This window comes from Lissotriton helveticus, chromosome 12, assembly GCF_964261635.1.
Source record: "Lissotriton helveticus chromosome 12, aLisHel1.1, whole genome shotgun sequence".
Taxonomy (NCBI): Eukaryota; Metazoa; Chordata; class Amphibia; order Caudata; family Salamandridae; genus Lissotriton; species Lissotriton helveticus.
The window spans coordinates 366,370,433-366,384,035 of NC_136073.1; the positions used below are offsets into that span (position 1 = coordinate 366,370,433).

The window sequence follows — 13,603 nt, forward strand, 5'->3', positions numbered from 1 at the left end:
GGTCTAATCCGAGGTTGCATGGTGGGCTGAGAACGATGGGTTGGAATGATACATCAAGTGATTGACAATGGTTAGACCTATTGCAAGCATCCTTCCATCACCTTTGGGTGTTACAAGAAATCCACATCATATTCACTTCTGCTTTAGTACCTAGACAACATGTTATGATGTGCTGAACATGAAGTTAGTGATGCACTTATTTGGGGTCACTTTTATCATGGCAAGTTCAGTTCCTGCATCAGCAGCGACAGCAACAAAGAAGTTGGTATGGACTTCATGAGTTAGGTCGGAACAAGTAAACCTAATTTGTCTCAGACCCCATAGAGCAAATAAGCAAGAGATAGGTGAAAGACGTGCAGACAGAGTTAAAATGCTTGTACAGCTAATTAAGAACAAGCTATGGAAAAGCAAATAGTCTCACCTTTTAATGGTGTTAACCTATCTTTTGGCTTTGCCATTGCTACTTTGCTGATCCTGTCCTGCATAGGAATTTTGTTTATCTGCGTCTGGCGAAATTGAACAACATGAGCAAAAACAAGTAGCTACAGCGTGATGACTTATGTGCCCACGTGTATCATCACACGTGTTTGAATGCATCATGACCCAGTGGCTATTTTGTCTTTCTTAACTTTCAATTTACTATTTCAGGATGGCAGACACTAATCTTGGAGCTGTAATTGAAACCAATATATCCAAAAGTGCATTACATTACACTAAAAAGGGGCGCTGTAGCCGCAAATTGGAGCTATTTAGCATTAGAAAAAGAAAAAAGAAACTTTCTTTCTTCTTTGTTTCTTTTTAAAATAAATAAGTATAGTCACCCATAGGTCATCGCCGTAGTTATCCATAGAAAGCCAGAATTTAGTGAAATATTTTGAACAAGTGATAATATATTCGTACCACAACACAAAAAATGGGGGGGGGGGGGGCTATTTGGTAAAGAGCAGGTCCAATCACGATGCTCTCAAGGAATCACGTGATAATCACTAAGGGGTGACTGTTTGTAAGAGAAAGGCAACAAACCTATTATGGTTGCGCAGCTATAGATACTAAAGTGTGGTCTTGAGACCACACTTTAGTATCTTTAGCAGCGCAACCATAATCGGTTTGTCGCCTTTCTCTTAGGAACAGTCACCCCTTAGTGATTATCATATAATATATTCATACACAACTCAATTTGTAGGTTAACGTGTCTAAAACCTATTCCTCACAGCATTGCAGGAGGACGGGTACTGAACTGTTAAAATATACGCAGCATTCAAGCACCCCTAAAGAGAGATGCTACTTCCTGCTGAAGGAGGGCAGTCGCCCAGAAACATGTGTCCTGAAATGCACCGAAATGCCAACACTGGCTGCACCGACTTATGGCGAACTTTATCTGAGTGGCACTTTCCGCAAATTATCATAAACTGCATTTTTTCAGAATGCAATGAGGATCTTTTGCTGAGATGCCAACACTGTTCTCCCGAATCCCCACCAGCCCTTTACTGTTAAAGCTCCTCATGGAGTGATTAGGTTGACGAGCATGGGGACAAACCCGCTCCTTTGTTGTGTACTGACCTTATGAAATAGCATTTCAAGTTCTACTGAAGAGACCTGCTACATTCTGCAAATCACCCAGAATCATATGTCAGGAATACAAACAAATACTAACACTGACTGCACCAACTGCTGGTGAACATCTCCTTACTTGTGAGTTCCTGAAATTATCATGAACTGCATTTACCAAAATGCAGTAGGACCTTTTGCTGAGATGACAACAGTTTGCTTCTTATTGCCACTCTACAATCTGCAATAGATTTCCATCACACTAAATCGTATGCTTTCTCAGGCTTCTTGTTTCCAGTTTCCAGCTATTTAGAACTTTGTACTGATATAATGCAGTATGGGATGAAGCTAATTCAGGTAATAAAGATTGACCACTCTGTAACATTGAGAACTTCACCGATCTTAGAGTGGGGGGGAATGGCTTATCCTTTTAGTCAGTATATTAACTGTTATCGTTGTGTGGGTATTAATTAATGAAGCATATTGGTCAATATGATATGCTTGAAAATTGCTTTTATTACAACTGAATCGAGGTCTCACTTCCTAATAATTGCCTAGTAGGCAAGGAGCCAGACAGAACGAATGTGCTTTTGAGAATCCTTTCTCTTGGTGATACTGACACAGGTGTGTTTATATGAACTTGTTCAGTGCAAAATCATCCCCTTAAAAAGTAACCAGGAAAAAAAACACAATTCATTTAATAAAAAACCAACCAGCGTTGCTATGAGTGCAGTTGTTGAGGGTTAAGCAGGTTTTCATAGCTTTCCTGAACTTTAGCAAATTAGATTCCTCACAGGAATTCCATTAGGTGGCATTTGCCACAGCGAGAACTCGCCCACCAATAGTGGAGTGTTGAAACTTGGGGACCACAAGTAGCAGATGATTCTTGGATCTCAAAGCCCTTCAAGGATTGTACTGTATGAGATGAGGCCCAAGGATATAGATCACTCTGAAGTATACAATGCTTTGCGTACCAAACAAAGTGACTTAAAAATGATGCATTTTTTCACTGAAACCAGTGGGGATAGACCAATTCCTGTGAAAAATGGTCCTAAGCTCCAAGGTCCAGAGTAAGTCTGGCAGCATGATTCCAAACCAATTGTAGTCTATGTAATAGATAAGCAGGCAAATCCAGAGAAACCGCTTTGTGATAATCCAGAGGTGCTGAGATGAAAGCGTTCAGAATCATCTTGTGAGGGAAACAAAACTGAAGAATTTTTTTCAGTGTTCAGTTGATAAAAACAGGACAAATGCCTGAACTTACTTGATCTGCCATTTTAATTGTTGAGACAAATCTTACATCCGGATTCTTTACAATAGAAAATTGAAGATTCCAGAAAAGAGAAGCACTCATTAGGCACTAATTCACAGTTTTGTCACAATTCAGTTTAAAATGGTAATGAAACATCCATTATTCCACCTCCAATAGACAAAAATTTACATGGACAGCGGTGCTCGCCAAATCACTAAACATTTTTAAAACAATCTAAGTATAATTGTGATGCCCTAGCAGACATCTATTGACTTGTTGGGTCAGAATCAGGACATCACCAGGTAAGCTGCTCGGGGTGGGGGGTGGTCTAACAGATCAGAAGGAGCAAAAGATACACTAAAGAAGCCATGGTACCCCAAAAAACCCTTGGGGGTTTGCTGAATGTAATTAGCTGGAATATAGCTAGTTTAAGCTCTTTTCTGGCAGATGAGAAGGGGCGAGCTATGTGTAAATCCATTTACTTTCTGTGCTTTCAGAAAACCGGGGATGCGGGGGACAATTATTTATGGATGGATTTGTTGTCTCTTGAGTAAATGCATAGACCTGAAACCATGGTAGGGCTAAGGGAGGTCAAGCAACATTTGTGAGCCCAAGGTTGGGTTGCCAAGTGGAACAGATAGCTTTTGGCTCTGGGATTATTGAGTTTTGATATCATTTCCTCAAAAGGAGCAGGTTTTAATCATAAATGTCTATAATTCACCCTCTTCAGAGGCTGCTCCGGAAGTTGAGCTAGGATTTTAAAAAAAATGTTTTGAAAGACTGGACGATTTTGCCTTTTATTACTTTACTGGGGGATTTTTATTTGCATCTATGTACGACCTGTACTATTAACAAGATGGGCGCAGACTCTGAAGTGGGTTGCGAAAAGGTTCATTTTAGCCATTCACACCAGGGCGATCAGATTAACCTTCTCCTTTCAGAATTTAATCTTAAGCATTGAGGATTATGGTTCCTATAAGACGGTACCAACCTATAAGGGTAGGGAAGTGACCTCCACCATTGAGTTTTTCTATGCTTCTGCGTCTCTGTACTGCTTTCTAGTGGAGTTCAAAACATTGTCGAGTATTCTCAGTTAGCATAACTCCTCCCTTTTGGCTGAATTTGGCTGGAGTTGTTAAGGGTAGAAGACGTCTAACATTTTTAGCAATCCCCTTATACTAAAAGAGCAAGGCAGGCGAATAGGCTGGGGCAGGATAGTCCCTGAGGATTTTTTGAGGAAACTGGTTACGATATGCAGTCACGATTCTGAGTCATGTCTAAACCCAACCCTCAAGACCAAGGCATTCTGAACGAGTACTCTAATATTTTCATAGAGGTATAGAAAGCTCTTCCTAGTCCTAAATTGAAATCTAATGAGGAAGGCCCTAAATGACAAGTTATGCACAAAGGCTTATAAGGACTTAAAGCGGTCCCTCAAACAAAAGCTAAGGAATACGTTGGCCCCTAAAGTTGCCAGAAGGAATTATGCACCAGCACAAAAGGATATGAAGAGTCAACTTACAAAAATAGCGTGGGAGGATGTAAAGGAAGCGTGTGAATGGAGAAATAGTTGAGCCTTCTGGAAAGTTGTGAACTGGCCTCTTTTCAACGAAATAACCAGACCGGACATGAGACAAACCATCCCAGGCAAAAATTGGGTTGAGCACATTGAAAATATTTATTCCAGTGACTGCGTGCCCAACTCTTATCCAGTGCCAGAGTGGGGGCCGCTACTGACACTGGAAATAAAGCAGGTAAGAGAAGGCATGCCAGGAATTACACTAGGGAAAGCACCAGGACCTGATGGGGTGTCCAGAGCTCTTTTTAAATCATGTAAGGACCTCTGGGCCCCACTAATCACTCAACACCTGAATTCTGTAGTCCGAGACCATATTCTTACATCATTGAAAAAATCAATTATTCTACCTGTTTTTAAAAAGGGCAACCGAGAGGACACAGTGTGCTATCAGCCTTTATAATTACTAGATGCTAAGGTAAATGTTCTGGGCAGGATTCTCCTAAAACGATTGGCGGACTGGTCTGATTGCAAAGAACTTTTGTCCGATATCCAAAACAGTTTTAGTCCAGGCCGAGGGACAATTGAACAGCATCTTAATCTCTATCTGGTGAGGAATAAATATACAACTGTTAAAAAGGGCAGCATAAGCTTGGCCTGCATGGACCTCAGCACAGCATTTGACACAGTGGATAGATCTAAACTGTGGGCTGTGCTTCGGGACATAGGGGTGGATGAGGCCCTTTCAGCCTTTCTACTCCATCTGCAACACAGGCTTAGAGATTTCATTGAGGTTTGACCCCACAGGAGAATGCAATTCGCACTTTCAGTTATAGAGGGGGGGGGGCGTCTGTCAGGGCTGTATTTTTGCCCCGAGCTCTTTATCCTGTATATTAATAGGCTAGATCAGTTTTTAGAGAACGCTGCCAGGACGTGCCAAAGGTGGGAACTAGAATGGTCCCGGCATTATTGTATGCGGATGACGCTTTGTCTTATAGCACAGATATCAAATGATTTACATTTATTATTAAATCTCTTCTATGAATTTAAGGAGGATTTAGAACTAAACAATAATTTTCTTTAGTTTTATATTCATTAGTTTCAATTGTGTTGCATGACTTTTGTGAGAAAGCTTCTCTCCTTCTATTAGCATCCCGATGTCCAACTAAAGCACCTACTTGCTACCTTCTAACTGGTAGAAACACACATCCCCGAACTAGCATTTTAGTAACTTATGTCTACATAGTATCCTTGTAAATCTTGTAGTAGTATGTATGGTAATTCTGCTAAGGGTTTTCTCTAACTGAATGCTGCCAAGACCGAAAATATGAACACAATAATTACAAAACAAAATAGTTCCCAATAATAGTGAAATAATGGAAAATAACCAAGGATTTTTTATTCTGAGATTAAAAGGATAAATAGGGAATTCCCCCCCCCCCCCCCCCGCGGTTAGCTTCAGAACAAGTGCAGTCCATCGTCCTCGTACCACAGCTTCAGTGTGACAGTTCTGATCCTGCTATGTAACCACCCCGTCCACCAAAGGCAACTTCATGAACAAGCTGTCAAAATCCTGAAACGGGTGTTTAGGGTAGCATGTAGCCCTCAAGGTCATCTTGGCCACAATGAGAGAGAGCCGCAGGGTTGTCCAGATGATCTATCACCATTCGCATGTTGAGTTTGTGGGACTGCAATTGAGTTTCAAATCATGACACCAGGCACATGAGAGTGATCTTTCCAAAGTGAGAGGGGGCAGTGGAAGCTGTTCCAGCCAAACCATTGTCATAGAGCTCAATATTTCGCAAAATGGACCTTACTCCTGAGAAAGCCTCAAAACAGTTAGCTACCTTCAGAATCCTAGACATCAACTCCCATAGATCATTCAAAAACACCAGCATGTTCTGTGCATATCACAATACATCACGTTTCCTGTCTTCCATGACCAATCGGGAGCCCTGTAGTTGCTCTCTTTATGAGCCATCCAAAGACATTCTGTAGCTAGGGTGAAAAAGGGCGGCTCAGTGGGTAGTCCTGTCTCTACCCACTTTCTCCAGTGCCCAGCACTCCAAGACCACGCACCAGCCTGACCTGGGTCAGCGGTTTCGTGCGTTAAAATTTTACCCAAGCAATGAACCAGGGGCGAAAGCCATAGTGGTTTCCCAATCTCAACCTGAACAAACAGTTTAAAGTAGAAAATGTGGGTCTTGGGGGGAGTTAGAGACACCAGTGCACATTCCAAGTTCAAAGTACATAACTCTGGCCTCATATTTGAAAAAATCTAAATGGATTCATATTTTTCCTATATAACATGAAGCTACATTGGTTCTTATGAATTAAATTTGTCCCAACTTTCTCCAGCCAGTACCTTGCTAAAGAGCTTTTATTGACATTCAGCATAGAGTGGACAATATCGTTGATAGTGTGCGGGGTTTGTGTTCTGATTAAGGGCCATCACTATTCATGCCTTCCTCTTGTAAGGGATTAAAAGAACCCTACCCGTGGCGTCCTCTAAATCCATCAGGACCTGTCCATCAACGCCCCATAGCATACTCCAAAAAGCTCAGGAGGTGGTCAGTCCTCCGGTGTCTTCACTGCTATCATTCTCATGACAGCAGTGATCAGAACTCTTACCTAATACTTGCAGAGCATCACTCTGCTGCTCCAGGAGTCTTAATAGAAAGCAGTCTCCAAAGGTAGTGTCACTGCGCGGCACAGGTGTCAAAGCTGAGAGTACTTTTCATCTGCGGTCAATTGTCCACATATTGATGGCCTAGCTTCAAAAAATGATGTCAACTGCTCTGGCTCACTCAGTTATCTCTTTAGCTTTAATGGTGTCATACCTCAGCTTGTATACAACGAGGTACATATCAAAATGCATTGCTTTATAGCCTGCTTACCTCTAACTAACACTCTTAACAGCTTTGTTTCAATTAATATTTACCAGTGTTTAATCAGAATGGCCAAGTTTCAGAATATGACTAACACCGTTGTATGGAACATACCTTGGGGATGTTCCTTCCCAAAGAGGCTTTTATAGTTCTGAACTGTAGTCGGGCCACTGTTTTTTCTGCACAGCTACATAATCCACAATCTTAAAAATAAATTACAAATTTTAACAGAATTTTTTTTCTGCACTTAATTAATAATTACTGAAAAAAACGTGCAATTCAGGGTTTCCACACTTGGCAAAATATCTGGCCAATTTTCAGCTGTTTGTTTGCTATTTTCGGGCAATAGGTGATCGTTTGGTTCAGATGAATTAAGTGTCTCCAATGCATGGGCGGAGGAGGGGGCCCTTTGCTAAAAGTAAGAAACATAAATGCTGCTTACTCAAATATGTTTTGTAAGGGGTGGAATAATGATTTATTTTTTGTCATGAAAATATTATTTTCACATTTAATGCTAATTCGTTTTTACCTAGCCAGATTTGTCAAAACAGCAAACCTAGAGAGGGGGCAGAAGAGTAATGTGCATTACAGGCGAGGAGGGCGATTTCAAACCGTAAGAAACAGAATTATAGAGGCGCACCTTTTACCATGAGAAATGTGCATGTGTAGATTTGTATTTTGCTAACTCCAGTGTTGTATGTTTTAGGCTATATTACTATGTATAAAAGAGCCTTCTATAAAAGTAAAAAAATTATTGTGTTTTTTAATAACATTTTAAAGTTTCTCTTAAGTGTATCTATTTTTCTTTCATAGAATTAGATGTGTTTTTAAAGCTTCGGGGGGGGGGGGGGTATTTTGCGTTCAGTGTCACAGTCTGGATTCACCTGTGACCAGGGCTTTAAGTGGTAAAAAAAAAACTGGGGGTGCTCTAAAAGGGGCGTGGCAAATCTCTTAAAGGGGTGGAGCCTATCCGAGTAGGGGCGTGGTCTAAATCAAGATAACTAGCATTGTGTGCTTAAGAAAATCATGAAGTCGCATCCAGCAAAGGATAATAAAATAGGCAAAAGGGTATATTTATTAAGTATAAGCCATAAACATACCAAACACTTTAAAAAATATGTAAATGTAAGCATTAAGAAATCTAAGTTTTTCTGAAGTTTGTACAATGCTAAAACCCCCTTTTGCTGCAGGAAAATTCGTGAAATCCCAAAAGTCATGTGTTCCAATGTAGACGAAACACAGGCATTAGTAACTGCATCTCTACAAGTACAAGCACGATCTTGGAAAGATAATATGCGCTACAGCTCGCCACCTGACATGGGTCAGGGAGGACATCAAATTTGAAAAACTACAGGGCAATCCGACTGCCAGAGTAAACACAAATTTTAATTTACTTTCCCCTTGTCAATACTTTGACATCTGTGTACCTCCTTCACGCACAGTTGCAACTGTATTATGTGATCACTGCTCCATGCACTATCAGAGAGGCCAAGGATTGGATGAGCATGTATTCTGAACATCTTTCGGACACACTGACAGGCACTGTCAGTTTTTGAGACAAACAGGCCTTCAGCCTCCACTTTAGGGCTCTCAATCAGTGCTCGTTATGAACTCTTGGAAGCCACTTTTCAAAATGTGTTCTATACAAGAATTATAATAATCTACAAAAAGAAAAACCAGAAAAACAACATCCTGAAAAAGGGAGTGCAAGATTACGCACACCATGTAAAATTTCAACAGGAAGTAAATCGGTGACATGGATTACTCTAAAAAAAAAAAAAAAAATTCACACAAATTGTTCAAAACTCCATCAGTGTTATTTGCCAGAACAGTTAAGGAAATTAAGCTAGGGCCTGATAGGGACAAGTTTCATGTCCTGTTTTTAATTATTACCAGGTCTGAGACTCGCAGGGACCCGACCCACTTAAAGTCCTGGCCACACACCTCCTATGAGGACATTTTCTTATACAATTAACACAAGTGTTCTCACTCGCTGGAGTGAGTATGTTTGCTAGCATCTGGAATGTTCAAGATGATAGGCCTTCAAGTTGCTTGTGGAACAAGAGCGTTTTAAGGCTGATCAGTTACTGGAAGCAACGTGATGACGCGCAAGAAACTTTGCAACAAATAAATACTTCACACCTTTCAGCGCGATGTAACAAACGTTTTTATCTGCATGAACGTTTGAGTGACATCGCAAATGTTCATCTTTCTTTGAAAAATTTCAGCGCGATGTCACTCAAACATAAAAACATAGCTAAGAAAATAATTCAGGGGGGGCTGAATCTTAAAGCACTAGGCAGAGTGAAGCTGCAGGGTTCTCTTGGAAGGGGTGAAAAAATATCAAAGCCTCATTGACATGCACAACTGCTCGGGTGCGGCTGTGTGAGCCCGAGCGGACACACACGGGGGGGTCTGGGGGGCTGAAGCCCTTTGATTCCGATGCATGAAGTCAGGAAGGAAACGGAGCTCTCACTGTTTAGCAGAATTATTTTTCCTTAACTGAGAACATCGCAGCAGCAACCTCCACGGCTGTAAGTGGGCCAGGTCTGAGCACCAGCAGTTTTATTTTGGGACCCTCGAAACGGTTCTAAAAAAAAAAAAATGAAATGAAGAAAGGGCTACCTTTGCCAGCTGCGAAAATAGAGCCCGATAGAGACCCGTTTCGAGGACCCCCAAAAAAAACTGCCGGTGCTCAGACCCGGACAGACCCGGCCCACCTAAAGCCCTGCCTGTGACGAATATTAGGTTTCCGTGCTCACTTCACTCTTGACATGTCCGCGTTCATGCTCCACTCTGGGCCACAGATCACGCTTAAGTGCTCTAAAATATAGCAGCAGTGGTGGTCACTAAGTCACTCAACAGTGGCCACCAAAAAGACCAGGATGGATGAGTCATGAAACAATTGGACTAAACTTGGTTTAATTCAGGCTTGCAAAAGGTTTGAAATCCTTCTGCGGGGACTTTCACTGTGTCATAAGATACTAATTCTCTACAGTAATGGATGCTTTATGTACTTATCAAGATGGTAGCAGTGGTAACAGAGTTCATGTCTAAATAACTGACATTCTGCCATGAGATACTACTTTTTCTTTTGTACAATTATTCCATAATCTCTGCACAGTCGAATTCGCTTTTTTTTGGGTGATAAAGCTTTAACTAAGTGCCTTGTGTTTTCTTTCTGCAGGGCGACATGACTTCCTTTTACAACACGCCCCCACTGGGCACGAGGGGAACCTGCAGCTACTTGACGAAGGCGGCCATGCATTTGTTGCTGGAAGGGGAAGTGAAGCCCAGCAGCGACGATCCCTGCACCGTTAGCTAGAAGAGCACAAAGGAGAGCTTTTCTCGGATTTATTTCTGTGCGTTTCTTTGTGTCTGATGTAAGGTTTGTGCCCCAGGTGGGACTGGACGCCAGCACTTTCATTAGAGAAATCTATTTGAGTCTGCTCCTGCTGATAGACTTGAACTTCCGGCTCGGAGTCCCACGTCTCTTTTCATCTTCTGGAGCCTGTTTGCATTCAAATGTGTTTACGGAAGTGTCGGCTGCGGGGGCACCGTCAATTACATGGATACTGTCCAATTGGAAAATGGAACTTTGCATGAAGCATGGCAGATGTGTATTTGAAAAAATTGATGTACCCTAATTAGTCAGTTTAAGATTTTCGCTTTTTATTGATGCCAGTTCATTTTTGTTTTGTTTTGTTTAAAAGGGCATCGCGTCACAATTTTGTGTAGGTACCGTTTTCTGTTTTTAATGTCTTCTTTGAAAATCTGCACATGAAACAATGGAATTCCCTTTCAGACTGGTTGTTGGATGAAGCAAAATCATCACAAAACGATGCTCAGTCGTAAACGTAATCAAAGTAGCTGTCAAATCAGATCATTCTTGTTGTGTTTGCCCTCATTTCCTATTGCAGAATTGGAGTAATTGGCAATTCAAATCGAGAAAGCCGCGTTGACATAATCTTCCGTCATTGTAAGTAGTGGGCAGTAATGTTTTCCCAAAAATTGAATACTTTTCTCACTACATGCTAGTTATCGTTTTCATACACATATAGTTCCACAGAGAAAGTGGGTGAAAACTTACTGCATAGCACCCTCTATTTTAAATTTTCAACCGTTGGTAGTATTTATTCTCATTTCCCCTTCCCCAAGTTAGCACTTAAACCATGGTGCCTTCCTAAAACAAAAGGCAGCTCACTCATGGCTGCTTGTAGCTCAGCGTCTTCATCGGCCTGCAAAAATCAAAGTTGGGTGCATACTTGACTTGCAATTTCTGCAGGGCTTTGAAACACCAAGCAATACTATTACCCAAGACACTGAGAGCCAGGACTCCACACTGTCTGGTCTGTCTTCCAGAACTCCCATGGATATATTGTCCATTTCATATTTCCATCCATCTTGAATCGTCCACCAGCTCCATGTCTAAAGAACAACTACATCAGCATTTTTCATCTCCAGGGCTACTATGATTGGTGGCACCGTTGTTCGGTTGGCCAACACCTGTCCATAATTTCATTGCCTTTCCCATGTCGATAGATATAGTGACTGTGGCTCGTCAGTCAGAGGGATGCATGTTGTTTTGTATACTTTATTTATATGTTTTTGTCCGAGGCTACGTCCACGCTTTAGGTTTTGAAAAGTCCTTGTCCTGCCTTCACAGTATGAATGTCTTGAATTAGTAGCCTTACCTGTATTCTGATAGAAGTTTAGCAGGCTGAGGATTCTTGCCCTGCTGTTTGCCACAAGTAGCTAGAAAGTATCATCCTATAGTTTGGCATCTAGCCTTCCTCTTATGCTATCGCACATATGAATCTTTGCTCTTCTTTGTGACTGACCGACCCAAAACCATCATCTTTATATTCCCATTTCTAGATGGAGGCCCTAACTTATTTAATTTAATTTAACTGTAGGGCATCCACTGTACATTGCACCTTTCAGAAACCCTTTCGCCTCCACAGAGGAACTAACACAGCCTGATTAAAAGTAAACCTCGGGTGAAGAGGTGACATTTAAAGGATGAATGAATCAAAGAGGTCAATGACTAAATGATAAAAAACACAGGAGTCTGAACCGTAGAACTCTGCCCCACAAACTGTCAATAGGTATATTGAAGAGCAGGTAATCGACTGAGCAAAAGCCTCTTTCATGCACGTATGGAATAATTTTATCACTCGAGTATACTGTTATGGAGTTGGAGAGGCATCTGAAAGCATGGCAAAGTGCTTTGAACTCAATCCTCACCTTGACCTCCAACCAGTGAAGAAATGAGAAACCTGCACCTCTTTTCTGCCCTCCCATAACAGTTAGTCTACAGGGTTCAGAAAACTTTGTGGCCAGTTTGCCCTGGGCTGTGCTAACCTATTATAAATGGTATTTGCTGAGTCTGACACTTTATGAACAACTCTAGGCAACTCCCGTGCTTGCAAGTGGTGTAAAGTCTGACACTTCACAGTTGGCTAATTCCAGGTTTCTACAGTTACCAGCTGCTGATTCATAGTCTGGTCCAAGCAGATCCAGGTTATTGACCTTTTTTGTCTAAATAACCTTCTGCCTGAAAAATGATGGGGTGGTCTATGTGAAGGAAAATCATTGAGGAGACCAGATAGATATCTATGCATCCCATAGTTGGTGACTTTTTGCTTCTCAAAAGTTTCCCATCTTCATCTACAGAAAACATTCAGAGAGAAAGAACGATGATTTAAGAATGAATTATAACTATCATTGATAAGCTGGATGCTTTTGCTGTTTGGCCAAATGAGATAGTAGAGAATCGGCATGTATTTTCTTTTAACTGGTGGGAGCGGGAAGGTTTTTAGCTACACGTGTGGCTCTCGCTGCATCTCTGTGATGGTGGCAATACCCATGTGGATTGAGATACCTTACGTCACCTTTTATAATCGTACTTTTTGGGCTTTCTCTTTTAAAAGAAAATTATAAATGTAAACTGTTTACTAAGCTGTATGATGAACATTAATAGTTTTAGATGAAGTTATACAAGATAGCGATGGACTTCATGCTAACTAAAGACACTGCATAGTCCAGTGGCCAGTCTGTAGAGCCAGAGAACTGTTTAATAGCCATTACGGAGTCACTAGCATGAATTATACCCACGGGCTTGCAAACCCTGCTTTTTAGCTTCCTTAGTTTCCTCTGTCCTTACTCTAACCTGGTGTTTTCCTGGTAAGCGGGTCTAGGTTTATGCTCACCATGAGGCTTCTGTAGGTATTTTGTGGCCCTCAGAAACCCTTAATTGGGTTTTTAAGATGGGTAAAGAAGTATAAAAGGCAGGGACTGGCAGTTCACAGACAATTGTATATTGTGTTATTTTGACTTCCAGAGCAGATACCATAGGTGCTACGTTAATACTGGATTAGATTTGTCGTCGCTAGAAAT

At 41.3% G+C, this 13,603-nt stretch overlaps 1 protein-coding gene across 3 annotated transcripts in view; it reads left to right on the plus strand.

Annotated features, from left to right (window-relative positions):
• The window catches only part of PHKB (phosphorylase kinase regulatory subunit beta), a 1,437,099-nt gene extending 1,423,958 nt beyond the window's left edge, over positions 1 to 13,141 (plus strand). For all 3 annotated transcript variants that reach the window (XM_078669366.1, XM_078669365.1, XM_078669367.1), the window contains one exon: positions 10,392 to 13,141. In XM_078669366.1, coding sequence (XP_078525492.1) covers positions 10,392 to 10,529 — 138 coding nt within the window. In that variant the 3' untranslated portion in view covers positions 10,530 to 13,141. The remainder of the gene's footprint in view (positions 1 to 10,391) is intronic.
• Positions 13,142 to 13,603: the final 462 nt, after the last annotated feature.